The sequence below is a fragment of the Acomys russatus genome, chromosome 3 (assembly GCF_903995435.1).
Source record: "Acomys russatus chromosome 3, mAcoRus1.1, whole genome shotgun sequence".
NCBI classification, from domain to species: Eukaryota; Metazoa; Chordata; class Mammalia; order Rodentia; family Muridae; genus Acomys; species Acomys russatus.
The window spans coordinates 5,179,636-5,207,022 of NC_067139.1; the positions used below are offsets into that span (position 1 = coordinate 5,179,636).

The 27,387-nt window shown below is 44.4% G+C and overlaps 1 protein-coding gene across 2 annotated transcripts in view; it reads left to right on the forward strand.

Moving 5' to 3' along the window:
• The window catches only part of Vps41 (VPS41 subunit of HOPS complex), a 151,320-nt gene extending 133,781 nt beyond the window's left edge, over window positions 1-17,539 (forward strand). For both annotated transcript variants that reach the window (XM_051168098.1, XM_051168106.1), the window contains 7 exons: window positions 3,056-3,110; window positions 5,003-5,143; window positions 6,775-6,911; window positions 13,702-13,801; window positions 13,905-13,949; window positions 15,328-15,407; window positions 16,964-17,539. In XM_051168098.1, the coding sequence (XP_051024055.1) occupies window positions 3,056-3,110; window positions 5,003-5,143; window positions 6,775-6,911; window positions 13,702-13,801; window positions 13,905-13,949; window positions 15,328-15,407; window positions 16,964-17,044 (639 nt within the window). In that variant the 3' untranslated portion in view covers window positions 17,045-17,539. The remainder of the gene's footprint in view (window positions 1-3,055; window positions 3,111-5,002; window positions 5,144-6,774; window positions 6,912-13,701; window positions 13,802-13,904; window positions 13,950-15,327; window positions 15,408-16,963) is intronic.
• The last annotated feature ends 9,848 nt before the right edge of the window (window positions 17,540-27,387 follow it).

Here is a 27,387-nt window from a genome sequence, read left to right on the forward strand (position 1 = left end):
AGCAACTCTGATGCCAGGACATCAGAAGCCTGTGAGGGTCCCAGCTACTCAGTCACAGAGCTCCAGGATTTAAAGTCACCACAGTTCCTAAACTCAGGAGGCAATCGGAAGTGCTTTATAGAAAGAGAGTGACAGACTTGGTAAGAGTTTCTAACAAGTACCACGGTTTTGAAGGACAGTGTGCTCTTTCATTCATCCATCATGTTCTTCATACGTCTGTCATGCTGTCTGCCATACACTGTGGTTTCACTTGCCTGATGTTACTTCATGTCCACAGAAGGGCCATCTGGTACCTGACAAGCTGAGATGGGGGTGTGAACAGCACAGCTGCAGGCCAGGCCTGGGAGTGTGAACAGCACAGCTGGAGGCCAGGCCTGGGAGTGTGAATAGGGCAGCTGTAGGCCAGGACTAAGAAGCTGAGAGCAGGTGTAAAAGCTAGGAACCTCTCATTTTTCACTGTGCCGAGAAATCATTCTTCAGGTTTGAAATGTTTATTAAAACAAAAGTTTTCCTTAGCTTGTAAGTAGAGCTGCAAACCTGACTGTGGTCTGTAATTTACAGATGTGATCCTGATGCTGCTTAAGAGATGTTGCAATCATTACAGCTTTGGCAGGTTTATAACTAAATATATAATCTTATATTAAGCAACATTGACAAGGTGGCAGGGTGTATAATTTGGGTGAACACACTGCTAACACAAAGTTGATAAAATTTCACTAAAGGATTTAAAGAAAGATTAGCTGGCTATGTCAGAGTCAAGGCTAGACAGGAGCCGTTTTTCAGTTACAGCTGACATTATTCTTCTGAATACCTGAAGTCTCCGTTTCACCTTTGTTCTGGATCGAGAAAAGGAGAGTTAAAATGCTACCTCCACATCTTTTTTTATCCAATTTCTGTCAGTTGTCTTACTTTGCACCTTTGTTTTTCCTAAAACTCCCTCCTCACTGTGTGTGTGTGTGTGTGTGTCTGTCTGTCTGTCTGTCTGTCCATCCATCTAAAGTCTTTCTTCTAGAGATATCACAGTGTCTAAACATTCAAGACTCTAAAATAAGGATGATGTCACATTTGTGTCAATAATAGAATTTTTTGTCTGGAAACACTTTATTTTTATATTTCACTAAAATTCCTAGATATTTTTAGAGTCTTATCACTTTTAAGGAGAATAAATTAAGATACTGTTAGACTCCATTTATAAATATTCTAATAACCCAGGAAATTCAGATGTCAAGGACTGGGTGCTGTGGAAAACTGGCCTCTAGCACCTGTTGATCTCTCGTAACTGTGGTTCCTGGCAGAAAACCTGCACAAGATTTGGGTATATAAGCAGTAACAGTGTCAGGTGGTATGCTCCGTGTCCCGTGACCATCCTTGAGAGCACATAAGCAGTTAACATACTGAGTATCAGAAATGTGGCAAAATGGTAAAAACTCTAAAAGCTACTTAGAGTAAGTGGCATCTTTCTCTACTGGACCATTCAAGTGAGGCTCATTTCTGGCTCAAATGATACATGTGATTTGAAACATCCTGGTTTCATCCTGGAACTAGACTAAAGTGATGCTCTTTTCCCTGGTGTGTGTGTGTGTGTGTGTGTGTGTGTGTGTGTGTGTGTGTGTGTGTGTGTGTGTGTGTGTGTGTGTGTTTTTAATTTAGGTCTATTGATCTTTGTGACCTGCCCCCCACTCCCACCCCATTCCTTACCTGGTTTAAATATATAGACTTCAAGAAAATGTTAAGCCAAAAATGAAAGTATCAAGACTAGCTCCTGCTGCTGTCTTATTTCCTAATATAGATCCCAGAGCAGAAAGAGATGATTAACTCAGGCTGCTCTTTTTAATGGCTTTGATTCTTATTTTCAAAACAACCTGGCTGGCTTGTAGTTCCCAATTAATTACTTTAAACATGCAGCCCAGTTCACTTGTTCTGAATCCTTCATTGTCTCCCCATTTGACAAAATGCTCACTACAGACCCACTGTGATCCCAGCATTGTGCTAAGCATGGGGTTTGGTGAGCACATGGTCCCTACAAGAGAAATCAAGCGACTAATGGAAGTGGCTAGTTATCCTACTGATGAAGAATTGTGAAGCCACATGCAGGATGAAGCTGGAGGAATGCCTGGGGTATCTGGTCCAGTGTGGAGTCTCTGGCACTATTTATCTCCAGTCCTTTCTAAGGTAGGCAGTAAGGAGCGAAGAGAAAGCTTCAGGAAGAGGGGCCCTGCAGAGGTGGCCAGGAAGGATAAAGCCACATTAGGATGGCTGGACTAGGCTGCGGCTCTTCATGAAGATAATGCACGAAGGAGTCTCTGAGACATGGTTTCCCTGGTGAGCGGCACCTGATTCAGATGCTACCTTTCCATGAAGCTTGTCACAGGAGAACAGCATGAATTCAGTGTTGCTTCTCCGTGCACAAGTCCTCCCCTCTGCACTGTGTCAGTCATGGACAGACATGTGGCCATTTTTCTGTCACCCTACTTGTGCCCAAGAGCCTTGAGTGGACTTGCTGTCCTGTCTCCTGCTTCTTTGTTCCTTGGCTCCTTCCTTTTCTCCTTCAGTGTCATAATTAGATGTCCCTGTTGTTCTCACCTTTGCTTCCTTGGTTGAACCTGACCCTTCAGCATCCAGCAGGGAGAGCAGAGTAAATATATGTCATCTGATTTAGAATGGCTGCGTTCATCAGTATACAGTGCTGCCTCGTACTCTGTGAGGTGACAGTTTATACAAATGACTAACAGTTTCATTGGAAGCAATGCTGTAAACATCAGGCATCTACAAGAGAGAAAGTTTAGTAGGAAAGCTGCTTCCACCATTGCTTTCTGCTCTGCGTATAGAGTGCTGTGAGGCTCCCTGTGCACTCAGTTCAGTTGTGTAGATCCAGTAACTCTGAAAGGTGAGTGAATGCAAAGGCCCACAGATGTGCTTTGTTCCATTTTATCTTTTTAAGGAAAAAAAATTTTTTAAAAATCTTCCAAGTTTGTAAGTGGCCTTAAGTGGCTCTCATAATACTGTTTTCTTGTTTGGTAGTCCATAGTAACATTTCTCCCTCCTTTGGTTAAAGGCTCTTGAGATCTGTCAACAAAGAAACTTTGTAGAAGAGACAGTTTACCTTCTGAGTAAGTAACATTTGTTTATTTTAGTCCCATAAATGAGGAAATGCGGTGATGATTTGTTGTAAAGTGTGTAAGGGTGGACAAAGTGACAGACATTCAGGCCTACTTTGTAGAAAACTGTAACACAGGGAGAAGAGAAGGCAGAGCACAGTAGAGGAGGAAGAGTTACGGGAGCCATGCTCCTGAAAGAACATGCAGCAAATGTGTACTGAAGGAAGCAACAAAGCAAACTAAAGGGTATCACATTTCATAACACAGATTAACATTGTAGATGGGCTACAGATTTTGTTTTCTTTTCCCCACTAGTTTATAAATGGCTAATATTACCACACATTGGTATGAAACAATTCATATTTTCAAAACTCATATCTTTAATAACTAGAATATGGGGCTTTGGAGCAAGAAAAACGTGATGTGCCCTGGCTCCCAGAGCTCCCTTTTCCTCTGGCGCCTACCTCCAGACATGGCATAGCATGTGTAGGACATATCCCAGGAAATTGGACTTCCCTGTCTTCCAGAATGCATGAGAGTGCAGCAGGTTTTACTGAGGCTCTCATGAGGAAGCTGTGCAGGTGCTGGTGCCATACAGCACAGATGAAACGGGAGCCATCTCTGCCGTCATTTATCTCCCTGCCTGCCTACCATGTTTCCTTTCACACACCACTCACTGTTATTAGCTCCTTTGACATTTGTTGAAAATTAACCCAAGTCTGCAATTCCTGTGTACAGAGTGGCTCATTCATGGGTGGACAGCATCACCCTAGTACTGTCCAATTACAGGAACTGCTTTCCGTATGCGGAATATTTGAGGCTGTGGTTTCTACTTGAGCATGGCTTGGGGCTCCTCTAAAGAATTCAAAGAGCTCATCTTCTTCTTCCAGCAGTGTGCTTCCGGGAAGGGTCTGTTTGGATTGGTTTTTATCATAATGTCTTAGGAGCAGTAGATGACTTGATTCATGACCCATTACTGGGCCCTGCATGAGCCACGCAAGGCTTTCTACGTGAGCTCTAACAACAGCTTGTGGGCATTAACTATATAAGAATTTGAAATCCAAGAGAATTATAGACCTATGAGAAGGAAGGCAGAACCCAACAGACCCAACAAATCCTGTTGTTCAATTTAATGGCTACATGATCTTGCCATGTTACAAATACTGTATTTCCTCTTCTACTAAAAAAAAAAAAAAAAAAGTAATAAGTAATATTAAGGCCAGGCATGGTGGCACATTCCTTTAACCCTAGAACTCAAGAATTGGAAACAAGCAGATATCTGAGTTCAAGGCCAACCTGGTCTACATAGTGTTTAAGGCTGGCTAGAGCTGCATAGTGAAGCTCAGTCTCAAAAAAAAAAAAAAAAAAAAAAAGGAGGAGGAAGAAGAAGAGGAGGAAAATATTCAGTATTTTAGGCTAGATACAAGACTCAGCAATTAAGAACAATTGCTGCTGATCTTCCAGAGAATCCAGAGTCAGTTCCTAGCAATCATATGACACATTTGGCTCACTGCAGTTTTCTAACTCTGGTTCTAGGGGATATGATCTTCTGGTCTCCATGGGCACTAGGCACATACATGGTACAGAGATATACATACAATGAAGACACCCATATGGATAAAATTAGTGATAAAATATAAATACAAATTTGTAAAAAAATAAAGTTGCGGTATTTTACTAAAGCATCCTGCCTAGAATGGTAGTGAGGTTAAATGACATCGTTCATGTAACAGCATCTGTGAGTACTGCGCACAACGCGGGCTCTCAGTAAAGTGATGGGAAATGCTAGAATCACATAAAAAAGTCAGCATTAGTCTTACCTATTGAACTTTGCAAGCCAACTAAGAAATACGCCGTTTCTCTTTAAAATGAATAAAGCATTGCACACCTCCTCACCCACCTAGGCCGAATGGGAAACAGCCGAAGCGCCCTCAAGATGATAATGGAGGAATTACACGATGTGGACAAAGCCATTGAGTTTGCCAAGGAACAAGACGACGGAGAGCTCTGGGAGGATCTGATTCTATATTCCATCGACAAGCCACGTAAGCAGAAAGGCCGTTGGATTGTAGATCTTTTTGTCAGTCTAGATTCCAGCCAGTTACGTGAGGGATAATAATCTCAGAATACATCAGGCTGAAACTGTGGCCAACTGGGTTGGTGGAGGGACCCACAGGGTGGAGGAAACTACTCCCTGAAGTTGTCCTCTGACCTCACACATGTGTACCCAGTGACACACGAATGTACCTCTCTCTGTGTCACACACGTACGAAGCGTTCTCTGGAGCGAGTGTCTCAAAGTGGAGCGATGAATAGCACACACACACACACACACACACACACACACACACACACACACACAAATCAATATAAGGTAATAAACAAATAAATGTAATAAAGCTTTAATAGTGCAGCATCCTCTCTAAATCCAGGAGTGGGAGCTCTGGGGGTTGGGGTTGCAGTAGTGCCACTTTCCAGCCCCACTTCATCAACACTGACCTGGCTTCCTAAGCGCTGCTGCTTAGCTGGGCCACCTCCTGCTGCTTTGTTGTGATTTGAGGGCAGGTGTCTTTAAGTTAGGGGGCTCTGTTCACCTGTGTAGGCTTCGACCTTTTCCAAACCTACTTTATGTGGGGTTCCTTAGTACTTACACCTCCTTTCCAACCCACCTAACCTATATGGGAGAGAAAAGAGGTTAGTGGGAACAGGAGAAGTAGACCTTGTTGAATTCAGTATCTGGGAGTGATTCCCCTGGTGTAGTAGGCAGGATTTCAGCAGACCAGCAATTCCACCAAAGTTGCTGCTGGAACCCAGGGCCCCAAAGTGTTCTCTGGAGTGGTTCTCTCTAGGAACATCTCGAATTGGAGCAAGCGATGAACAGACAAATAATACTAATACCCAAAATGTCCCCACCTCCTGTTTTGGGCATATGTGTATGTGTGTGTGTGTGTGTGTGTGTGTGTGTGTGTGTGTGTATGTATGTAAGTACACACACACACACACACACACACACACACACACACACATCCTCTAAGAGTCTATGCTAAGATGTGTTTGAGCTGGCAAAAACCAAGCCCCCACACGAACTGGTTCATCTTCTAGTGGATAAACATCACTGATTTCTTATAAATCTGTTCTCCACCCCACACTTGGGATCAAAACAAAAACATGTTTATATCCACTACACACATTTAAGTAGCTTAGATCTAAAGTCAACCTCGAAGACTTTCTCCAAACTACAAGGAATCTAACATGGCTGTGGTTTGAGTTCGTTACTCATGAGCTTTGTGGCTCTGGATAAATTAAGTACCTCATTTTCTCTGTCTGTAGAAGAAAAGCACAATATATGCCAACCTTGCAAACATTAAAGTACGGAATAGCAGAGTGATCACAAGTTCTCCATGTTAGTTGCACTATGACGATAAAAACCATTTTGAGAGGTGTTATTTCCCTTTTCTTAAAATGTTCTCAGTTTCTCCTTTATGTCCTAGAGGAAGCTAGTTCTTAAGAGTGCGGGTTAGACTTCAGGAGGATTGGCTCTTGAGAGCTTAGAAACTCACCCTGCTTGACCCTCAGTGAAGGTTGTAGACTCAGATACTTTGGATCTAAAGGTGATTGAGAACAAATAAAGTGCATTCTGCTACTGCTCATGTGTTATTTTACCTGGTGTTTTGCAGCATTTATTACTGGCTTGTTAAACAACATTGGCACACATGTCGACCCCATCTTACTGATCCACCGTATTAAGGAAGGAATGGAGATTCCCAATTTGAGAGATTCCTTGGTGAAAATTCTGCAAGATTATAACTTGCAGGTAAGCACCCTTAGACAGATGAGTGTCTGAGTGAGTGGGTTCACCCATCTCTAGATAAGTTTTTCTAACCCACTTAGCTGCCTGGCAGACTTTGCACTTTGGTATTTGGAGACCTGTTCATATGTAGAAACTGAAGCATCCTCAGCCTCAGCAAGCCGCCATATTTACTGTTGAGAAGCGTTCTTCACTGTGCGTAAGTACAGCACAGCACTGAAGAGGCCAACAGAGTAGTGACAAAGACTGTTTGAACTGATCACAAAAAATGTTCTTAGAGGAAATAAATATTGTGTCCAATTGGGAAGAATAAAATATGTCTTTACATACTCAAATAATTATCCTTGCGGCCATTGAAGGTCTCCATTGTCTGAAACATGCCTGAACACGGGATCAATTCAGTGTTTTTCTGACTGGTACAGTAATGCTATTTATTGGACTTTTAGTTCAAAATTTGTGATAAGAAAATCAGTACCCAGCCAGGCATGGTGGCGCACACCTGTAATCCTGCACTCAGGGATGCAGAAGATGGTTGATCTTTGTGAGTTGGAGGCCAGCCTGGTCTATAAAGCAAGTCCAGGACAGCCAAGGCTACACAGAGAACCCCTGTCTCAAAAAAACAAAAAAGAAGGAATGATATCAGAACCCACTCTTCTCATAAAATAAATAATATTCTAGTTTCTACACATCCTAGCTTTTTTCTTTAAAAGAATTGAACAATAAGTTTGTCTCAGAATCCTTAGGTATCCAAAACTATTTAAAATTCATTTACTAACGCACAGAGGAAGAGGATGCAGGCTAACCTTGTGAGGCCTGATAGACTGTGATCAAATGGTGATTTAGATGTCTAGGGCAGGGGACAGGGCGAAAGAGGGAGGAAGGGTAGGAATGGGAAGATAAGAGTGAGGGATGACAATCAGGATGTAATGTGGATAAATTATAATAAATGAATCTTTAAAAAGAAAAAAAAATACATTTACTTTTAAAATGCAGACTGTCCTGTCTACAGTCACTCGAAAGCACGTGTTGTAGCTGTTGTTATAGATACACTTGCTTTTCCGGAAGCAGTATACATTTTTCAGGTGGTAAGAAGAAAACTATAGTGCAGATTTGCCAGGTCACTTGTCATTGTGAGGGGCGTTAAGTATAGCACTGCCCGCTCAACTCAGGGTGATAGCACTAAGAATCAGCGAGTACCGTGAGGGGTACGGTGCCTGTTCCACAGTGACGCTGTTACGTTAACACCCTATAGTCTCGGTGAAGGTGTCGAAGAGTGGGCTGGGGGTGAAGGTGAGAAATTAAGGAGCCAGGGTCTTATGGGATTAACCAAATGGACTCTGGGAGATGGCTGGTGCAGACAGGGGAACTAAAAAGGAAATGCCAGCATCTTCCTGGTCCTTAGGGAGCTCTGGCGTGACTGGAAGGCAGCCTTGAAAGAAGAAAGTCTTTTCTGTAGATTGGGGAGACAGTCCAGAACCTTCGCTTGGGAGCGCAGTGTAGGGATGGGGTTAGTTACAAAGTATGTGTTATGTTAAGGCAGAGACCAAGGCCTCATTCTGCAGAGCCAAGTCTTATGCTGGTGGTTACACCCAATAGCCTTGGAGGTTTTCAGATAACCCTAGAGAGATTATTCAAGGGAGAAAGAAAAGGGGAAAGAGAATAAGAATCTAAGAACTGACTAATAGGGGGAAGCGGGGAACAGAGAAGTGCCTACTTTTGACAGCCCCCTACGTATACAGAACAGTGGTCTAGACAAGGAAGCCACCATCTTGGGCTTGAACATGGGCTTTGGGGGAAGTGGTGCCAGTATACAACCATGTAATCCCCTGAGTAACACTGATAGTACCCTGTGCCCTGGTGGCCTGCCTGTCTGAGGTGGAGCAGCACATGCTGGAGGCTTGAGTGTCGTAGGCCACTGTGGCACCTCTATCTGATGCTGGCTTTCTTACACTGGTCTTGGAGCTGGCTTTTGGGGTAGAAACCATGCTTCTGTTACCACGCCCCTCCAAAGATGATACCCAACAGAAGCCCCTGGCAGTGCTGTCAATCTCTCTCTCTCTCTCTCTCTCTCTCTCTCTCTCTCTCTCTCTCTCTCTCTCTCTCTCTCAGGGAAAGGCTGCTAATTTTTTAAATTTTTCACTTATAATTTATTCACATTGCATCCTATTACCCCCTCACTTGTATCTTCCTGTTCCCACCCTTCCTTCCTCTTCTGCCCTATTCCCCTCCCTAGACCTCTGGCGGAAGCGGAACTTCTCTCCCGCCATGTTAGTGGCCGTTTGTTTACCTACTTTGCTAAACAAGCTATTGGGATCATGGTAAAAATATCCCAGTCTCTGTGGACCCTTGGCAGCTCGCAGAAGGTTTATCACAGACATACTTTTACTTCACCGTATTGTCATTATTTTTTGTTTCATAAAGCTGTAACTTATGTTCTTGTCTAAAATAGTAATGCAACTCCATAAATCCCCCAAATTTGAGGGAAGTGTTAAACCCCATGAGTGTCCACGACTCCCGTGTATGAGGTGGGGCATGATATGAAGTGGTAGACACGGCACGCGGAAAGGTCCAGGGTCCTGCGTCACAGCGCACTGCCACACCTTCCCAACGGTCTGCTTAAACAGGCTGGGCCTTGAGGACAGAGGGTTCTTGTTTGTTTGTTTGTTTTTGTTTTGTTTTGTTTTTCGAGACAGGGTTTCTCTGTGTAGCCTTGGCTGTCCTGGACTCACTTTGTAGACCAGGCTGGCCTCGAACTCACAGCGATCTGCCTGCCTCTGCCTCCCGAGTGCTGGGATTAAAGACATGCGCCACCACGCCTGGCTCGGACAGAGGGTTCTTTAAGGGGAGACATATACTGCAGCATTTTGAAATAGTGTGGGCACTGAAATGTGCCGGCCAGCTGTTAATTGAAAGAGAGGGAAGTAGTTGTGGGGAAACTTGAACAGCTCTGATGTTACCATTTCCTACTTTCTGACCTAACCATTGAGTGTGTCCACCACCTCAGATACAGGTGAGTTAGGGAAATTGGAGTCAGCACTTTTGTCACTAACCACTTTGCTTTTGCCAGTCTTATTTGACAGACATTTTAGGTCCATACTGGGCCTATAATTAGCATTAGCCCCATTGCTTAGAGTGAAAGACTGAGGCTCCAGAAGGTTAATCATGTGCTGGTGTGGGGAGATCCTGACCATGTTTAAACTCAGGCCCTCAGAGGGAAGGCCATGCCGTCTTCATCCAGGACCGCATTAGCCTAACAAGCAGCCTTAAACATCTGCCATGTAGGAACACTTCCCCGCTTCTCTCTTTGGCAACACTTCAAGAAGGACAGAGAGCCTGTTTGAAATTGTTCCTAAAGAGGCAGGAGCTGTGGGGACGTAGCCCTGGACTAAGCCCTTGTGTCCCTTTCGTGATCGGAGGCCTGAGCCTGTAGAGGTCAGCGAGTGATGCGGAGTGACGCCTCCTTCCCCAGCTGCACTCTAAGCATGTCCGGGACCACAGAAGCATCTTCCTGTACTAACATTTGCTGAAGGTGTGGCTTGCTCCCTAAAACTGAAGACACAAGTCAAAATTCACAGAAATTAACAACTTCTTTCTTCTTGTCTTTTTTGGGGGGAGGGACACAATTTTCATTTTCACTCATATTATCTAACCTGACTGTGTTTTTCTTTAGATAGTTTTTACACTTGCAAATTCCTGAAATAGGATTTTATAAATTATTTCCACATGTAAGTGATGTCGATGGCCTATGCCAGGCCATTTGTCTCTTTCTTGATCCATTCAGTTCATATATACTTTGTGCTGTTACAAGTTAAGTACAGCCTTGGTTTTAAGGTTTTGTTTTTTAAGCTGAAAAGAAGACCTTTGAATTTATCTTTCCTATTTTTTCCCCTCTCTGTACTTTGTCATCTTTAAAAATAGTCAAACAAGAGTAAAACTTTCCAAGTAGAATTGAAGTTTCACACAACACAAATGACCATGGCCAGGTTGGAAGTGAGAAAAATCACAGGGCTTGGAGGCCAGGTAGCTGGCATCTGTATTCCAAGGCCAAGCACGTGCAAAGTGAACAAGGCGACGCCAGCAAAACCCCGGTGCTGAGAGTCTTTTCAAATAGAAACTGCAGAGAGTTGCCAGTGTTTCTGCACTTCCCACAACAGCTGTTTCTCAGGAGCCATAGTGATTCCCCTGACGTGTGCTTCTGAGTTGCTTTGTGACCTGCCTGCGAGGCCGGAGTTTCCCTTTTATTTTCCATGGGGATGTGCTGTAGAGGAAGCAGAAAATGAGGAGCAAATCTAAGGTCTCCTGTCAGGTGGCAGCACCATAAGTATGTTCTCATTTAGCTTCCCCATAGAATATGGGCATTGATTGTACAGTTGGAGCCTGCTTCTTCAGAACAAATGATGAAGGCAGGTGGAGAGGAACAACGATGGCTGAGAGGGTGAGGGAAGAAGCTGGGCCTTTATGTGGATAGTCTGGGGAGATTAGAAGGACATTCCATAAGGAAGAAGGACTTCTAAAAAGGTAATATTGTTCCCTTGAGCAATGTCAATAAATTTTTTTTTTTTTTGAGATAGAAACAGTGTTAGGAAGTTGAGGGAAGACAGCATTTTTTTCTTAAGCCAGAAGAATTACTAAGCCAGGTTGATAATAGTGACTCTCATTGACTACGAGGTCTCATAATACAAAGATCTTCCCTTTAGATCGTAGGCCTGTCCCTTTAATATGCTCATCACTCTGAGAGGCCAGACCCTCCACCCTGCAAGATGTCCCTGGGACAGCTAGCCTACTGTGCTGGGATTGTATATGCCCTGTCCTAGTACCGGGTTCCTTCATGTTCCTGTCCCCATGTTCACTTCCACAACCTCCCAAAAGAAAACAAGAGTCAGGTGTTTTCCTTTGTTTGGGGACTTTTTATGGTTGTCCTCTGCCTGCAACTCCATCCATGTGTGAAGGGAAACCTCTTCTTCCTCCTGAGACTCCATTCATGCTGTTGTCCCTGATGTAAGGAACTGACCCTTTCTGATAGTCTTCCCATTCCATCATCGCTTCTGTGCTCACAATGCCCTTTTCATTAATAAAATCCATTCTATGTCCACTCCACTCATGAGTCAAACTTACCTCTTCTTTGGCTTCTGTTTAACAGTTCAAACTGGTTTTCAGTTCTGAAAGTGATGGCAGAGGGAAGCCAGCACAAAAGAGAGAGTGCTCGCACAATGGTGCACCGTGGGCCCTCCATCACTGGCCTCCCTTGGTTGTCTGAAATCCTTGTAGATATTGGGCCAGTAGCCTCTTCTTTTCTCATAACTACCTTTCCAGATCGTGTCGGTGGCACCTAGAATTTCTCATATTTTTTTCTCGCATAGAGCCTTGGGTGTTGATTGAATTAGCCAGAAAGTATCACTGCAGTGGTTCTTCTCAGGGCCTCTTGACTCTTGGGGTGACAGACAGTGTTCCTAGCAAATACTTTGTGAGCAGGCAAGGTGCACCTACTTAGAAAATGCTAGTTCTCAGGCTTTGCTGCTTCCCTACAGCTGTGGCCTGTGTCTGTCCACAGGCTGCGCCCTCCACCCATTACTGCCCAAGCAGTGTGTCCTGGCCAGTGTCACATCGCCTCCTGAGTCCCACACTGAGCTGAGACTGAGCTTACTAGTTGATGTTGGAAGCCAAAAGCCTCATGTACCCCTTCACCAATTTTCTGAAAGTTTGCCCACATCGATATTTTATAGATAACTTTCTTGGTGTGTTGCTTTTTCTTTCTGTATGCTGTGATGATTTCTATTAAAAACCTTAACATCTTTACTAAATAAAACAAAAAAATACTACATTCTAGTAGCATCTGACAGGGAAGTTATTCTAAGCAGTATGTCACACACCAATAAACCTAGCATATGGGAGGTTGGGCCAGGAAGATATCTATATAGAAAGATATATTTTCATAAAAAGGGTGAAAAAGGAGGAGGAAAGGCCCTCCACAAGTAGAATCAAAATAAATGTAAGAATATTAAAATCATGCAGTCTTGCTTGTCACAGCCAAATACTGGAAGTCACAGGGGCAGACTGTGTCATCAGTTCTGGTCAAGAATGTGTCACATGTCTGGGAGCAGCCTCTAGCTGGAGTCACCCAGGCTGGTGTCCTTGGCATTTGTGTGGAAACTCAGGCCATTGTGTGTGGTTGCTATGGAGGGCCTTGGTGGCTTGCCCTGACTCCCATTCCCAGTGGTGTGAATTCACACTTGAGGAAGAAAATCACACATCTAGGTTTAGAACTGAGAGTGCCATCACTGTAAAGAAAGCCAAGGGGCTCTGGAGCACACACAGTGACCACAGGCACAAGTCAGTCACAGGCTTCTGTGCACATTTCTCATTTTCTACTGCCTTGCTCTTGATGGACCCAGTGCATTTGTCAGAGAGTCGGTGGATTTATTAAATGAGAAGATGGCTTTGGAATGACAAGTTTTTGTCCTGTGCAAAGATCTGAAGGTCGGACTCTGTTAGTCATTTAAGAACCAACATGCCAGCAAACAACCATGGTCTTCCATGGCAACCACATACAAAGTACTGTGAGATAGCAATAGAATTTTAGTGCAAGGTCTTTGCAAGACTTTGAAGTTTGTATTCTACTAATGCCACAAAGTGGTCATAAAAGAATAAATGGCCAAGAATAATGCCTGGCTTACTTGACAGTGTTTGGCAGACAAAACAGAGACTGTAAGTGCCTCTGATGTTTTCTGATTCCTCGGGTAGTCACTCCCAATACTTGAGTTACTAAATGGCCTTTCTCTTTAAACATGTCCATTAGATTCTGCTTCGGGAAGGCTGCAAGAAAATCCTCGTAGCTGACTCTTTGTCGTTACTGAAAAAAATGCACCGAACCCAAATGAAAGGTGTTCTAGTCGATGGTGGGTAAAACTGAAATAACATTGAGAACTCCATACCATGCTTTCCAGTGAGGCCAAGCAAATGGAAATGCGCTTAACCTGTAGTGTGTGTGTTTTCTTACAGAAGAGAATACCTGTGAAGCATGCCTCTCCCCCATCCTCCCCACAGGTAGGATGCTTAGAAGGGAAGTCACTTCACAAGCACATGGTCATCATGAGTGGAATTAAGACGCAAAATTAGTTAACGACTGCCTGAAAATTCTATGGCTTCACAGTTGAAGGATTTCAGCCCATTCCTGTTTCTGTAAATGTTGGTGCTGCTGACAAAGCAGGGGATATCTGCACCTGGGAGCTCTGCAGGAACCCACAGTGCTGGCCCTGCCATGGCTTCAGAGCTCAGGGAGTGGGGGCCTGAAAGCCAGTACTTCCAGCAAAGTGGTGCTAAGGGATCCAGTGATGGGCTGTTCTTTGAGAAGCTTCAAGAGTAAAGCAAAGCAGATGAAAAGTTACCATCCATCCACATATTTCTGTTATAAGTGGAAAGATCCATATGGGTATCTGGCGGCAGAGTTGATGAGCATGTTCATCTTCACTAGAGTTCTAGTTGCCGGGACCATAACCCATCTTAATGGAAACTGACTCACTCAAGGATAGAAACTTCTGTCCCTTTCTTGGTAGATTGTCATAATGATAAAATGTTCTGTTTCAAAAGATAATTCAGACATGACAAAAAGCAAACTCATAATTTGAAAGTCAAAATCAAAGCATAGTTGTCAGTATTCTATTAATATGCAAATTCAGCATGGAAAAGCACAAAGGTGTGGCTGCTCCCAGGTGCCTGGTGGTAGGAACTGGTGTTAGGAACTGTGCATTCCATCGCACAGGAGCAAGGGAAGTTGTTCCACACACGCTCTGTTCCCGAGGAAGCAGGTTTGGGTTTTCAATGCTTCTGCAAACCAAGGCTCTTCAGATTGTGTTTTGGTGGAAAGAGGCCACAAATTCCCTGTAAAGTTCCATCCTCAGCCTCTCCTGTGGTAGGCGCTAGGTTTTACCAGAACTAATCTGGCCACACGAAAGAAGCAAATGAGAGGATGTGACAAAGAGAAGTGTAGGAAATGCAGAGAGCCTGGGGTCCTGACCCAGCTCTGCCTCTGGCCTCAGTGAGAGACCCTGGCAAAGGTAAGGTGGACTGAAAACTTTCATTCAAGCTACAATCTTGATTTCAATCTGTGGCAGTTAGAACTGTGGTCAGGACACACCCAGGGACACATACATTCTAGTTTTCAAATAACCATCGCTACATCTGCTGAAAACTGTCCCACATTTGTCATCTTGATAACTGATGCTGAGGCCAAGAAAGTGGACTGTAAGTTGTAGTTGGTAGCATGGTGATTCTCCATTCTCCCTAGCTCTTCACTCCTCCGGGTGCGTCCGTAAGCACCCCTCTTCAAATGCAGCCTGCTGCTGGGAAACCCGCTCAAGGCTGGCTTAACCGTTTCCCAGGCTGCTGTTATGCTGAGTTCTCTTTCTGCCCTCACCCCCTGCAGACGCAGCGAAGCCCTTCAGCGTGGTGGTCTTCCATTGTCGGCACATGTTCCACAAGGAGTGCCTGCCCATGCCAAGCATGGTAAGTTCTCAGCCCAACACCCATCAGCCAAAAAGAAGTAGGCATAATAAGAGTGAGCACGGCCAAAGCCCACATCCTACGGCCCTGGCTTTCTTAGCTCTAATAGACAACTTGGTTCTGTGCATCTTGCTGAATCCCAGGGCTCTGCGTCCCTGGATTGAGCCATCCCTGCATCAGCAGTACTGGAGAAAGGCTACATTTTACTAAGTGTACAGACTTTTCCTTCTCTGTATTTATTCCCTAAACAAAACAGTGTGACTGTATACAGTGTCTCATTGTGTTTGGTATTGCAAGTAACCAGAAATATCTTAAGTATAAGGGTTATGCATAGGTTATTTGCCTTTGTATATAAAGGTGTTCTAGTTTGCTTTTTTGTTACTTTCATAAAACATTAACAAACCCCAGCTTTGCCAGGAAAGGGTTCATTTGCTTATAAGTTACAGTCAATGGAGTGGAGCCAAGGCAGGAACGTCAAGGCAAGAATGAAAGCAGAGACCATGGCAGAACATGGACACTTGCTTGTCCAGCCTGCTTTCTTGCATGCCCTAGGCCTGCCTGCCTGCTGGTCATACTGACTGCAGGCCTTGACCCTCCCACCTAAACTCTTAATTAAGAAAATCCCCTCATAGACTTGCCCACAGCCCAGTGTAATAGAGGCAGTCCCTCAGCTGGAGTTCTCTCTTCTCTGATGGTGTAACTCTTGTCAGATTGAGAGGGAAAAAATTGAAAAACTAATCAGAACAGAAGGAATTGATTATCTGTGGATTCTGGTATCTGAAGGAAGTCCTAGAGTCTTCTGTGACCAGCTGTCTTTTTTTTTCCTATCACACTGGCATATTGCTTACTTTTCAAATGTGACATTTACAGTATACTATCCTTAACATAAAAGCATGCCCAGTTGAGTGAATTCAAGCTATTGACTTGACCCCTGGGTGGGCTGTAAACACTATGAAACCGGTGGTGGTGTTTTCTCAGCCTGCCCTATATGGCATGCTGCTATTACCCCAGGCTACACAAAGCTGGTTCTGCTGTGGTGCCAACCCTCCCCCGCCCCCGTGCACCTTTGCATTTGTGTGTAAATGTGCATGTGTTTGTACATACATGTAGGCCAGGTGACTGCCTCAGATGTCATTTCTCAGGAGCTGTCCCCTTTGTAACAGGCTCTTCTCACTAGGACCAAAGACCCACTGACTAGTCTAGGCTGGCTGACAGGAGCCCAAGGACCCACCTGTCTACATGTGCCAGCACTGAGGTCACAAGCACGCGCCCCCACATCCATTTCTTTGTTTTGTTTTGTTTTTTAACATAGATTCTGGGCCTTGAACTAATGTCACCATGCTTGTACTTTACCAACTGAGCCATCTCCCCAGCTCCTGGTGTCCTTTGCCTTGCAGAGCGCAGAAGAATGAATCCTGTCTGAACCAAAAAGTCTTCTACAGAGCAAGGAAAGATGCTCATCGCTTCAGAGCCCTCGACTCCCTGAGCCATGCTACCATCCTATTTCTGAATGGAAAAGCAGATGGTTGTTTTAACCCGTGCTTTTTATTCCTTTTCAGAATGCTCCCGCACAGTACTGCAACATCTGCAGTGCTAAGAACCGTGGACCGGGAGGGGCCATCCTGGAGATGAAAAAGTAGTCCTGCTGCTCGCCAGCCTCCCCTTTGCCGCTCTGCTCCAGGGGGCTGATGGGCCCTAGAAGCCGTGCGGACCCCAGTGTGTTCAGGGCTGCCCAGTGTTCCACATTGGGTGTCACTGATGGAGAAGTCAGGGCTGTTCCCATGCCATGAAATATTTGGACTCATAATCAGCATTTCATGGTTTGTTCATTTGGCTCACTTAGCGAATGAAAACCCAAGTCTCAGAATTCGAATTGACTTTGTTAGATTGTCACACAACCAGGCATGAAGCCCACCGCTGAGACCATCACCACCCGCTGTCAGCCGAAAGCTCTACTGGTAACAATTCTGGCACTCCTGGTTTCACTGTTTATGTCATCAGCTGTGGGCAGCCTCCCAATATGCATTTAATGAAACACTGAAAGCTGTCACTCACTCAGTGACACATGGGAATACCATTAGCTGATGTTCTGCAGCTTTATGTTTGCAGCTTACATGCCATGCGTCCTCACTAGTAGAGTCGTCTGGACCTATTAGGCACATGGTGTTTGTTGAGTGAATAAATGTCCTTCTCATTGTGAAACCTTTCGTGTGTTGCAAGCAGACTGGTGCTCTTTCAGGAGCGGAGGTGAGCTTTGCACCTTATTTCCTGAGGAGCCATGGCTGATAAGGCAGGAGGAAGCCAGGAACATCATCAGAGCTAAGCGGGTCCCTCCAGAGAAGTGGGAGGTTCAGATGGCCAGAACAGACATGAGATGTGCCTCACCGCCTGAGGATGGGCTAGGGGTGTCCTCCTGCCTCGACTTCTTGTTGTTCTTAGCATGTCCAGCTTGATGTAAAGACGCTGCTTAATAAGCTGTGTCACTTCCTTTACTGTTTAAAGCAGGAACATGTTCAGAAAAACTCACAGAACTTACGAATTGAGGGGCGAGGGGACTAATTCCAACACATTTTACTTCCAAGGTAAAATATACTAATTACTAAATCACATTTGGACAATAAACCCGAAGTGCAGAGGAAAGAGTGGTAAACTTGCTTCATTTTTTTTGTTTGTTTGTTTTTGTTTTGTTTTGGGGGGGGGTCTTTCTGTGTAACCTTGTCTGTCCTGGACTCACTTTGTAGACCAGGCTGGCCTCGAACTCACAGCGATCCACCTGCCTCTGCCTCCTGAGTGCTGGGATTAAAGGCGTGCGCCACCACTGCCCGGCACTTGCTTCATTCTTAAATAGTTGAGCTGAGACACAATAATAGAGTGGGTTCATTCCATTTTTCAAAAGCAACTTTGAAAATCTTGTGCTGTAAGCAAGGAACACCACCTGGGTGGTTTTTTATTTTGAAAAAACTATGGCAGACAATTATACTAAAGGATAATCAATCCATTCCACTATTTTTCCTTTATAATGATTTAAATATAACTAAATAATAAGATTCCTAGTTATCCACCTTTGCAACATGTGAACAGCCTGTTAAAACAGATTTGAAGAAATGTGTTAATGGTTAAGAGCACTGGCTGTTCTTTCATAGGACGTGGATTCACTTCTGAGCATCCACATGGCAACTCATACCTGTCTGTAACTTTAGGTCCAGGGGCTCTGACACCTTCTTCTGGCCTCTGTAGGCAGGGGACATGTGTGTGGCACACAGACACACATCCAGAGGAAACACAAGTACACATAAAATAATTCAAAATTTTTAAATAAATAAAATGTGTCTGAGGCAAGGTTGGCCCACTTGTCCTTGAGGCAAACTGTCCTGTGTGTGAATCATCCAAATTCAAAGTTAATTTCTTAGTGACAGCCATTGTGTTTTTGTTTGTTTGTTTGTTTGTTTGTTTTAACCAGAATTTCCTTAATAGCTTATACTCTTCATTGAAAAGCTTTTCAGGCACTCGCAGTCAGTTGATTGTCACAGTGTCCTAATACTATAAAACAAATCTTTGTAGAGTAACTGCCATGTTGCACAAGCCTTAGCCAGCCTGTGGCCATTATGAAGACTTCTTGGTTGACTGCCTGTTTGCCTGTGAAGGAACGCGGAGGCTCAGCAGCTCGCCACGGGCCAAGGCAGGAGTTGGTGTACCAGCTGGATTCAAACCCAGCCAGTCACAGCCTGCCTCGGGGTGCCTGCTCTTACCCACTGCGGATGTTTTCACACAAGTGGTTAGCTGACCTGCTCTGTTCAGCGTGTAGAAAGAGAAAAGTGTTGATGATATTTCCACACGTGACAGAATCACTGGCGGATCTGAAGAGCAAGCAGTGGAAAGATTCTAGAAGCATCAAGCCACCCGCACAGCCTAGCTGTGGCTGCCCTGAAACCGCTGCCTACTTCCACCAGGGGGCGGCTGCACCCAACAGTGTGAATCATGATGGTGTGTAAATAAAACATTGTCCTGTTTCCCTGGTCCACATGAAGTTCTTGGTTACCTTAAGAAATACTGTGTAAGCACATATGTATAGGGGAGGCTTTTCTATATGCCCAATACAGAATCGGTGTGTTGTGGCTTGTTATTAAGGCCCGGGGTGTTAATACTACATTTCATATTGTACCGAGTTTCACTTCCTATGCCTGGATTCTTCTATAAGGGCTGGCGTCTACAGTCTGAAGAAAGATACTTTCCTAGTGTGGGACAGGTTTGGATGTGAGTAGGAACAACGATGTGACACTAGGAAAGACGAGAGAAGGGAAATCAGCCTGTAACAGTTCTCAGAGAACCAGCCACTGTCGAAGCTCTTCGTGTGCACCCACGTGGGGGTTCAGAATGCAAACATCATGCCATCGCCCACCAAGCATTTCAGGGATCCTTGTGTGTGCAAGGGCTTGCAGGCTTTGGTTAGGTCTTCACAAGGCATTACAGTAACTACAGCCCCATGTCTCACTCCTGCGTGGTGGCTGCATGACTTTACTTATGGGCCCTTTGCCCTTGCCCTGCTGCTGTGCTCTGCTACTCAGTCTGCTCAGACAATCCCCCTCCCCCTGACCTTGGGACACTGTCTAGAGGCATTACCCCGTGCTCTATCCAGCACCGGGATCTGTCTGCCTTTGACAGCTTTATGGTTGTCTGTGGAGCAAGTGTATTCCATTATCCATTCCCAACTGGCTCTGGCCATCAGACCTTGCACTAGCTGTGGTGCATGGGGAATACAGACTTGGTAACCTGCTTGGTCTTTATCCATACTAAGAATGTGTGGAGATGGGTGGAAGAAGATGGACATTTGTGTTCAGTGACTGCTGCTTCTCAGAGGAACCAGAAAGTGAGATGGCTTCCTTTAGTTCCTAATTAGCCCTTCCCTACTAACAAGCTGGATCCTAAAACAGAGGGCGCCCACCCTCAGCCTTTAGTGCTGCAACCTGGCCACTTGAGCTCTCAGATTTTTAAGACAGTGGAACTGGCTCCTGCATTTTTTATTATTATTATTATTATTATTATTATTATTATTATTATTATTATTATTTTATATATTTGGAGGATTTCAAAAGTTGGGTCTCCTAGCAGCTATCGACTAAGTTTTTAAGAATGTTTCTGAACCTAAAAGACGTGCTTTTCCTTTCCTGCTGTGGACCCTTGCCCTTGTTTCTATCTTACCAAAAGCAAGGGGACTATGGCTGAAAGCCTGAGGAATAGCAGTAACCCATCCTGATTATAATATCTCCATGCCAGCTCAATAAACGTCCAGCCCCAGTCCCCTTCCCTTGTCACGGCCCCCTAGGGGCTGGGTGGTGCAGTAAGGACAGAAAACATCTAGTTCATTTTAGTTTCTAGATTCCCTACTGGAATGACTCCAGACGCTAAATGAGTGAGTGAATGAAGGAGTTTATTTGTGGCAGGGGAGGTAGGGAAAGAAGTTTTTGATTTCTTGCAGAATTCTGTGGTGAGTGTTGTGAGTTGTCTGCAGGGCCCTCTCTGCCTCATTTTCTCACCCCTGCATTACTCTACCTCACCCCTTTCTCTCTTGGTCCTCACTATCAATGATTAGAAAATAAATGAATAAAGTCTTCCCTGGTCTACCTTATTTCTCTTAGAATGGGCCCAGTTTCTCCCCAAGTTCAGTATGGCTAAAGCCTCACACCTTTCCCCGCCTCGGCCTCCTGTCCCCGTCCGGCCTTCACTGTTTCTCGCCACCTCGTCACCTTCCCCTTTCTCTTGAACCCAGATTCTCATTATCAACAACCGTGTGGGTTTTAAGCCTTTCCTCCCCTTTCCTTGCTGCAATGTCTCCATTTCTGAGTTTTTCTGCATACATCCTACAAGTTGCAGGACTGTTGATGCCACACTGTACTTAGCAGGATGAGAAAACGGTGAGGTTAAGTCTGAAACTGTCTTCTCCCTTCTACAAGAAACTGTAAGTCATAATTGGAAAAGCAACCCTGCTTCCATATTGCTGGTGGATCATAGGGACTGAAGTTGAAGAAGGGGGCAATACAGGGACGTCAAACCCTCCTGAGGTTGAGCATGGTATTGTGGGCATGTGGGTCCAGCACCCAGGAGGCTGACGCAGGAGGTGAGAATGGCAAGATACTGCCTCTTTATAGCAAGATGCCGTCGCAAAAGCTAATGCCTTTCAGAGTCCTTGCTGCTAAGCAGAGCGTCAGGGTGAATGAGCATTGCCCGGAGCTCTATGTAGGATGGAGGGTCAGGTACTCTCCTCAGTAAGGCGAGAATTGAGAGATGAAGGTTTAGTTAAAAAAAAAAAAAATGGATCAAGGTGAGTGATTAAAAAAAAAGTGTTTTTAAGAAAACGTGACTATTTAGTTACTTCTTACACTGATGTGCTTCCATCTCCCCAGACATTAGGTCAACCAGGGCATACAATAGTCATCACTAAGCAATTTCCCATATCCTGGACCCTGAAAAGCAAAAAGAAGAGACTAGCAGCACGGGATAGGATCTGGGATGAGTGTGAACAGGTGCCCAGGCCCACAGTTAGAGCAAAAGATGGAAAATGGGAGAGGGTGCAGCAATTCTGAGATGTCTTTGCAAAACACAAGAGATTAAAATCCTCGAATCAGTTCTTTATGAGCATGAGCAATCTGGATGGCTGTAGGCAGGTCCAATTGCTCATTCATATCTGTGCACAGAGTACAAGCTTATAATTACATTTTGTCACCAAAAGTTTATTCTATTCTTAGTGTGTCTCTTGTTTTAGATTCATCTGTAAATTCTGAATTCTTAATTATTGCTGTAGACTGTGTCCTGTCCACAAATAGAAAATTTGCTGGTGACATTAGCGTGAAAGGAAGGAGGTCACGCACAATAAAGCAGAGTGACAGGCACCTTATCATCCTATCATGCTTAATGATGTAGCAGAAGTAAAGGGAAAAGTTCTCTAATTATGGTCACAAAAGTGATTTGCCAAAGTGGATTGGGAAGGATGACCTGCCCAGATGAGGAAAGGGGAGGAAGCAGAAGCATTTTGTACTAGAGACAAAATCTTCCACACCTCAGTGATGAACATCAGCTATTAACATTGCTACCCATCACTTGCCTGAAGTGTCAAATGACGTCATAGTATCAACTTGGGAAGATTTCGACATCAGTAAGTAAGATGACGCATGGAATGGCTGGCTAGTACTGTGAGCAGGGAAAGCACACAGAGCCAGCGCTTAGGTATTGTCTGCACTTGAGGGCTGTGCATGTGGCTTAGTACTAGTGCTTTCCTAGCAGGTGTGACACTCAGGCTTTGATTCTCGGCACTAAAATAAATGAATGTTGCTGCCATATGTAAAAGGACTCTCGCCTCTACTAGAGTTGGTTTGTGTAATTAATGGAATATAGCAGAAATAGGTCTATATAATTCTCAAAATTGAGTAATGAAGGGCATTGAAAGAAGCCAGATCCTGCAGAAAGAGGTCATGAGGAACTGACACCCCACCTACAGCGAGCTCTGTGTGTGAGCTTAGAAACCACTGTCCAGTCCCATCAATCTCCAGGCTCTAGAGTCCCAACCAACACCCTAATTTACACATGCCAATGAGCAGCATATCCAAATCACCTCTAGATCAAAAATGATGGTGATAGCATTTAAGCTGCTATGTTCAGGGTTCATTTGTTATACAACAGTCGGCTGCTATCACCTGACCACAAATTTGAGCCATCTATCTGTTAAAAAAAGAAAACTGTGATAATTTTAATAGATTATTTGTCCTATTTACAGAGAGAAGCGCTCCTGATTTAGCAGGTGAGAATACTTCTTTGGTTTAGGTGTTTTTAAAAAACAGATCCGACAAAACAGAAGCAGCTAGGAGAGGGATAGAATGTGAAAGTCATGCCACTTAAGAAATAGTGGAAAAATGGGACAATGCAACATTTTAAAGTCACAAAATCTGAGAGTGCTACATTTTAGAATTTAGAAATTTGTTATATAAGAGGAGATACTTCCAGGTGACGTCAAAACAACTGCTGAGATGAACTGGTGAGAGCTGCAGCAAGAGAGATCCTGGCTCAGCCTAAGATGGCTTATGTTGGGCAGTGCCCATCTAAATATGGGGGCGCTTTGGATCCCAGAGACACTGAGGGAAAGATTGGTAACCATCTAGCAGGCTGCAGAATGTGACACTGAGCTGCCCCCAAAAGAAGTTGGTCTCCCAGCCCCCACTGTACTCTAAGCAGGCCTAACTCCCCAGAGAAACAGTAGAATTAATCAGCTACCATTATTTTTGTGCTCAGATCCTGTGCCCATCTAGTGTGTGTCTGAATGCCCACAGCTTGGGCCACCTTACTAACTCGCCATCTCTTCAGGCCCCTTTCTCCTTCCCTTCCTCCTTCTGCCGGGTACCATCCATGTGCCTCACCCATCTGATTACTGCAGCTTCCTTTTTAAAATTGTTTTTGGTTACATTAGTGCACTCAGCCTCTCCATCCCCCCACCCAGGATAATGCTAATTCTTGCAGAGCTGTCAATAAGTAATATATATCTTGATTTTTTTTTTAAAGAAAAGGTGAGTGTGAATGTTTGCATGTGTTACGGGCAGTATGGTGTCCCCCCAAATTTGAATTTTGCAGTCTCAACTTGACTCCTTCAAATGTGGCTGTATTTAGTGATACAGTCTCCCTACATGGCATGACCTTGCAACACCAGGGCGCCACAGGAGGCCAATCCATCTTAAATCTCTCTTTCCATAATGCTGTATTGTCAGTAGTACCAATATTTTCTCTCTGGTGCAGTGGTGCTAGGTTTTCCCACCAAAACATGTACTGAGGTTATATCTTGAACTGTATTTCTACTTAAACATTAAAAAGCTCAAGAACACAGATTTCTCATCCCCAGATTCTGAAAGTTTTGGTTTTTTGTTTGTTTGTTGTTGGTTTTGCAGGTGTAATTTTTATTAATTCATTCATATTACATCTCAATAGTTATCCCATCTCATGTATCCTCCCATTCCTCCCTCCCTCCTACTTTCCCCTTACTCCCCTTCCCTATGACTGTGACTGAGGGGGACCTCCTCCCCCTGTATATGCTCATAGGGTATCAAGTCTCTTCTTGGTAGCTGGCTATCCTTCCTCTGAGTGCCACCAGGCCTCCCCATCAAGGGGACATGGTCAAATGTGGGGCACCAGAGTTCGTGTGAAAGTCAGACCACACGCTCCACTCAACTGTGGAGAATGTCCTGTCCATTGGCTAGATCTGGGTCGTGGTTCAATGTTTACTGCACATATAGTCCTTGGTTGGTGCCATAGTTTGAGCAGATAGATTCTGGAAGTACTGTTAAGAAGCTAATATTTTGTATAGGATGTCATCCTAATTGGAATTTTATTATAATCTCTGTAACAATATTTTAGGTTTCAATCACTTAAAACCATGAATTAAGGTTTCTGTTCAAACCACATACTATAAAAAGGTAGGCGATGGATCAGTTGTGTAATGGCAAATAGCAGCGTGGCAAACCAAGCTTGCCCAAAGCTCTATTGCAAGGAAGCTTGATGCTATGACATCAATAGGGCAGTGTCCCCAAGAGGTCCATGTGCTAGTCTCGGTCCCTATGGTGGCAACGATGGCAGCTGAATCGTAGGAAGGAGGGGCTAGTGGCTCTGTGATTTTATAAGATGTGAAAAGCGTGTGTCAGCACACTTCAGTGACCTCACCTGAATGCCCCTATGTGGCTGCTCGGTGTAAGATACAACACTACAACAAATTCCCCCACCCCTGCGTGTGTGTGTGTGTGTGTGTGTGTGTGTGTGTAAGCCTGTGTCAGCTATTTCATAGTGACACAAAGTTGAGTAACATGATAAGTTTGAGCCCTAGGTTTTTGCTAAGGCTCTGTGTTTCTGAAAAGGACCCTTGTGCAGCCTACAGAGAGATCAACTTCCTGGAGGTACTGTTCCCTGGCACTGGCTTCCTGTGTTCTGGAGAGCACATTGTTGCTGGGAGTCCGGCTTCAGAGGTAGGCAATTTGTGCTCTGAACTGGGTTCTCCAAAAGTACTTCTTAATTACAAATGGTGTGAGCTGAGGAGCAGGGCAGCACCTCACTTACTGATGTTATGGGAGGAAAGTGGTGACAAGTAAAAGAGGAAGAGTATTGCTTTTGCCCTCTAGCTAACTCCTGCACATCTGCCAGCACCTCTTCACATTCGCCCAGACGCCCAGTAAATGGTTTTCATTGCAACTTAGACTTTGAAGACTTTAAACCATTAGAATAATTTATTTAATTTCAACTTTCTACTGTCCTATTGTTATTTCAGTGGTTATTTTTAACTCTTGTCTATTCCCAGTATCTACGTAATATACATAAAGACTAGGAGGATAGTGTGGATCTAACTTTGCTAAAGCCCCAACCTGTGGAGGCCCAAAGCAAGCCAAAAGCAAGAAAGAAAAGTCCTCTGGAGGCCTGACTGCTGGGCCAGTCTTCACGCATTTTCTCCTTCCTCTCTGTTCACTTGCCCAGCATATTGTTGCCGTTGCTATGGCAAGAGATGCAGGCACGGCAACACTGACTGTGTAACCAGGAGGTAAGGAGTTTGCACAGAGCATGGAGGGAATCAAGGTTTCTGCACGGTTAGTCAGAGGATGGAGCAGCTCACTGCACTTAAAACTTCTATTTTCAAGAACTTGGGGGTTTTATGGGTTGATAATTTCAGGGTTTCCCCCTTTCTTTTATGAGCCCCCCTCCCCAGCCCCAGTTCTGTTTGAACCAGCTTGAACATTTCTGACGTAGCATATCCTAGTTTACCAAGTGTCTGCTCAGGTGGGCCGTGAGCATGTTCCTCTGTCCCTCTGGATGTACGTAAATATTTTGCCTTGTTTTTAATATTTATGAGACACTATGACGGCAAGAAACATGAAGGCTGATCAAGAGCCACCATGAATACAGTGGCAGCAGTTGGATGGGTAGCTCTGTGGACTGTTGATTGGCCATGTTCAAGGCTCTGTCCTCACTATAGACTTAGACTTTCACAGACACATCTTCCAGGTCCATGCACTATCCCCTATGATAGACATCATGACCATCGGAGATTAGTTCTATTGCTCTCATTTAGCAAAGACAGAGACTAACACTTGGCGATATGAAATGACTCGTCAGCAGTCAAGAATCCCAAGCACATCAGTGTGACATTTTACCCCTTCATGTCCTATACGTTTGGGCTACATTTTTTTTCACCTGTGTAGAATTTCATTCCCTTCCCAGGAAGAGATGGGAGAAGGCACACTCCACTCAGGGACCCCTAGTTTTAAAACCCAGGTGTGTAAATTGCAGGAAGAAGGCAAGGACACCCTGGGGGGTCTGCCTCTGGGGTAGCTTTGAAGTGTTCAAATGGACCCAAAAACTTCCACCTTTCTACCACATTGGATTTTCTGGGTTTCTCTCTGGAAGCAGAAAGGATTGCTCCCCTTATCCATGCTCAGATAAAACCAGCTTTTTCAGGAGAGGGACTGGCTCGAACCTCTGTCCAGAAAAACCCCACACACCTGCACTGAGATTCTATCCCACCACAGGATGAAAATGATGACTAAAAGCTGAGGGCTGTTTTGTGTGGCACCTCTGACTGAGTCTAAGTACACAATGGGCTCTCAACATTTGTTTGTTTGTTTGTCTATATATTTATGGTATGAATGATCTCCTAGGCACTGACAGAATTTTGTCAATAGCTGGCCCTTGTTTTTAGTAATTATGAGACACTATGATGGCAAAGCCTTCCAACTTTGCTAGCCAAAATGAAAATGGGGCCAGGACATAGAAGAAAGATTCAGTTGCATTTCCCTTGAAAAAGTGCTCACACACTGGCAGGAAGTCTTCCAAAGAATATCCACAAAGGGACTAAATTATTGCTTGATTTTTTTTTTGGCTTGATATCTTTCTTACCGTTCAGTAATGCCTCAGTCCTATCTGAAATATCTTTGATTCTCTGCCACATAACCTTTAGATGACCCTA